This window comes from Frankliniella occidentalis, unplaced genomic scaffold, assembly GCF_000697945.3.
Source record: "Frankliniella occidentalis isolate FOCC.00 unplaced genomic scaffold, Focc_3.1 Scaffold45, whole genome shotgun sequence".
Taxonomy (NCBI): Eukaryota; Metazoa; Arthropoda; class Insecta; order Thysanoptera; family Thripidae; genus Frankliniella; species Frankliniella occidentalis.
The window spans coordinates 253246-257365 of NW_026267175.1; the positions used below are offsets into that span (position 1 = coordinate 253246).

At 58.9% G+C, this 4120-nt stretch overlaps 1 protein-coding gene across 1 annotated transcript in view; it reads left to right on the forward strand.

Annotated features, from left to right (window-relative positions):
- The first annotated feature begins 2943 nt into the window (after positions 1 to 2943).
- LOC113208983 (protein FAM151B) overlaps positions 2944 to 4120 on the forward strand; it is a 13142-nt gene continuing 11965 nt past the window's right edge. Inside the window, exon 1 of the mRNA XM_026426283.2 lies at positions 2944 to 3237. Within this exon, the coding sequence (XP_026282068.1) occupies positions 3126 to 3237 (112 nt within the window). The 5' untranslated portion in view covers positions 2944 to 3125. The remainder of the gene's footprint in view (positions 3238 to 4120) is intronic.

Genomic DNA, 4120 nt, shown 5'->3' on the forward strand with positions numbered 1-4120 from the left:
GCGGTCCCGCGGCGCGCGCAGCCAGCGCAGTGTGTCGCCCGCCCCCGCCCGCCAGACAATCCCATGTCCAGGCCAGCGCTGCTAAAGACCTGACACGCTGATGCGAAAACCAAACAAAAAGATCACGTGGTCGGTTCGACTTAGCGCGCCGCCGCTCGCCGCGTCGGCCTGGGTGCCTTCCTATGCAGCGGGGAGGATAGGGTTACCCCATGGTAGCCCTGGTTGAGGTTATTTCTCTGCTGTCCCCTGGTGGGCTCAAGGCTCAGTTCAGTGGTTTTTAAATTGAAAATTTGTCCATGCCACGGTCACGATAAGTTGCTCTCTCGGAAAAAAAAACTTCGGAGAAAAATTCATATATGTATGATGGCATCCCAAACACACCTTATATTCACAGGTCTGTTCTCATGTAAAGTGCCATAATTCGCGCACCCGCCCTACCCCCCAGTATACTGTATGTGCCATTCGCGGAACAAGCCGCCAGATCGTCCCCAAAGCACGATCGCCCTCCGTGTGAACCACGTGTGCGCCGTGTGTGTGTGTGACTGTGTGTCCGGTTCGCGAATGTCCGGTAGAGACGCCTTTGTGTGTGACACTCTCAAACAAAAAACGGAAAGACCAGAAATACGCGACCTGAATTAGGGTAGTTGGTTTTCTCTTCATTTTTGACATGAACTCTCCCTTGATTTTAGAGTTGGGGTGGGGGGGAGTGGAGGATAGTACCCCCCCCCCTCTCTCCTCTACAGTTACGTGGTTTTGGCGCAGTCCCTAATGAAGACGGTTCAAACTGTGAGGTAGAGCAGAGAGAGCACAGTTCGGGAGAAATGGTTCGCGCGAAAGAGAGAAGGGGCTGCTTCTCGGCTCATTGACCTGGAAGAGCTAACCGCTGCTGGATATTCGCGTGACGACGCCGCTGCCCACGCCGCCGCGCTGCTGGCCTACTTGGACTGGATGGGGTGGAGAAGAGCGCGGGCGGAAGGGAGGGAGGGAGGGAGAAAGGGTTGTTAGCCAGAGGGGGGGGGGGGAGACAAAGGCTCCCTTCAAGAACAGCAGCGGAACCAGGGGGGATTGGCTATTGTGAAGGTTTGTAACTGTAATAATGATGTGGATGTTTTCAAAAGTCGGATTCGCGCGAAAAACATAGATTCGCCATGACCCGCGAGCGCGTACGTACCAGCATGGCTGCTGCAGCGATTTGGGTTGCAGAACCCGGAGCTATGGCGACGGCGACGGGCGGTGCACGCGAGGCGGCCTTGCCAAAGTGCGGGCGGTCGCGCAGGGCGCGGGGCCGGCGGCGGGGCCGACCGGGGCCGACGTCACCCTGTAATGATGAGTGCGCGGCGGGCACCGTCGAGGCCGCCCTAGAGCCTCGAGCCGCCCTGACACCAGCCCCCGCAGCCCCGTGTGTGTGTAGGAATGAGGGGAGAACCTACAATGTGAATCCAGCAGCTAAGCGACCCTGAGTCGGCCTGTCCCGCTGAACTCGCGGACTAAGGACTAAGTCCTCCACCTACACTATGGGCACTTTGTAGTTTGGACGCGTACACGAAAAAAAGACACGCTGAGCCATATATTGACTGGTATGTATGAACAGACAAGCACATAAACTACTGTAACCACTATATTATCTGCTCTAATCAATCATTGGCTATGCCAGTCAAAAATTAGCTGTAAGAGCTTATCCCTTTCCCTGCCTTAGTCGAGGCCTACCTTACTGATGCAGGGAAACGAGGCAAATCATTATTTCATACAACTAATCTTTGACTGCCACAGCCAATGATTGATTAGAGTAGACAATAGTGGTACACGAAAACTCCGAGTGAAAACCCCCTCGGGGAAACCATGGAAAACCAGAAAGTGTCAGAAAGTACGGCTAACTTAAATCGACTGAATCTCTGGTTCCGGTTTACTTTAGATTCGTGCAGACGCTAAGCACACCAGCAGATTTCCATATTTATAAGTGTGACACACAGGGTCGGGTATGTGCGAGGCTGCTGTGGCACCACATCTCTTCTTTATCAAATGAATCACAAGTCAAACAGAAAGGGGGACGTTGGCGTCCGCATTAATGCTGTCGGCGACGACGGCGGTGGCTCATCGCGCAGGGGTGAGCTGGCCAGGGGGAGTGAGCAAGTGGGAGGAAGTGAAGGGGAGTGAAGGGGATTGGGGAGGGGAGCAGCAGGACCTGCTCGCTTCTGTGGCCTTGGAGAATCCAGCTGCCGTGCGAAGCAGAGCAGCCCTCTACTGAACTTGCTCTGAACTCCTCCTCCCTGTCGCGTCCCACACGCGGGTCACTGCCATAGTGCCTCACCCCCATTCTCCCTCGCAGAGCTCGAGCCGCGAACTCGAGCGACTTGGGGAGTGAGAGAGCGGGAGATGGGAGGCGAGTGAGTCACTTCGAGAGGCAAGGAAGGAGAGAAGGGGGGAGTTCTCTTTTGCCTATCGAACCTTCGGTGGCCCGAGGAGGCGAGATAAAGCGCGTTGCAGGGCGACCTTTGTTAAGCGCCTTCTCTCTCTCTCTCTCTCTCTCTCTCTCTCTCTCTCTCTCTCTCTCTCTCTCTCTCTCCACCCCTCATTACGCCCCTGCTCCGATGAGGAGGTACTGAGAACTCACGCCCCGCCCCGCCCCTCCGTTTTTGTCACCCGGCCTCTTTTGAGAGCAGCAGCAGGAGGAAGGCTTGTTATTATTTAGAGCAGTCATTTCGGTGTGTCGGACCGTGAAGAAGTCGTACACGGCGTGGGCCGACTGGACGGGCGGACTTACGAACGTACAGACGAACGTTCAGACAGGCAGGCAGACGGATAGACGGACACACCTCCGGCCGCCGCGGCGGCGGCGGTCGCGGTGCGCGGGCAGCGGCGCGCGCCTGCCGGGGCGTGGCGTGGCGGGGCGGGGACGCGGGTCCGCCAGGTCCGCCCTGCCCTGCGCGGCCCGGCCGCCGCTCCGCGCCGCTCACCTACAGTCGAGTCGCTGCCTCCCCGCCGGCAACACCCCGCCGAAGCCTCCCGAGCCCGCCGACAGAGAGAGAGAGAGGCGAACGGACCGAGCGAGTACAAGTCGTGACAGCGGCGCGAGCAGAGAGAGCAGACGAGCAGACTCGGTGGTGCCGCTCTACACTCCCGAAACCATGGCCCGGCACAGCAGCAGCCCCAGTCTTTGGACGCGCGCCCAGGCCGGCGTGCTATTGGTCGCCGTGCTCGTCCTCAGCGTCCCGCACCAGGCCGAGTCCCTGCCCGCCGGTGAGTACGCCCGTCGTCACCACAGGCATGCCGTCACGGGGAGCCACATGCCGCAGGCCCTGATCCTCCTGGAGTTACTGCGATTGTCCTGCCAGTGTGTGAATGTGTCATATCTCTCACCTACGCTTCTGCTCGTCGTGCGCTCGTGTGTGTGTGTGTGTGTGTGTGTGTGTGTGTGTGTGTGTGTGCCGTGACGGTCGGACAAGAGAGGCAATAAAGGGGTCCCGCACCGGCGCGTGACGGGACGCAAACGCTTTGCTCGCCTTAACAGCCTTACAGCAGCCGGGCCCCCCGCGGATGGACCGCGCTTGTACGGACTTTATGAGAGTGAGACAGACAACCCTTAAAGTTCGTCCATCTCTCTCTACAGCTGCGCGCGAAGCGGACCTCCTCGCGCGGCCTCACCGTTGTATGTCCGCCCTGGCCACACTAGCGGTCGCAGCCCTGCTCGCTAGCACCCCGCCCCACGCCCTGCCTCGCGGTTGGGTGCCAATCAGCAACGCGGGAGAGCAGCGTGAGGATGTTCCAGGCAAAGGCGGTTAGAGTAGAGGGCGGTGGGGGGGCTCTTTTTTATGGCCTCTGAACTGCTATATGTGAGCTTTGGACAAGTCTCCCCTCCGTCGAGTATGTACTCTGTGTCCCGCGCGGGTACAATCCTCCTCGGACCTCTATACACACCGAGTCCGCCGCCCGCCCAAACTTGGAGACTGATTGTTCGCGCAGGTTCCCGGGAAAGGGGATTGGGGGGAGGGGAGGGGGAAGCACAGGCATGCTGTCGGGGACGTTGGTCGTGTATTCTCTGCGACTTACGGCTTACGAATGCCACCGTGTGACTGTACCTGCAAATCCCCCAGAAGGAGCATGGCGGAAAAGGGGGCGGGGG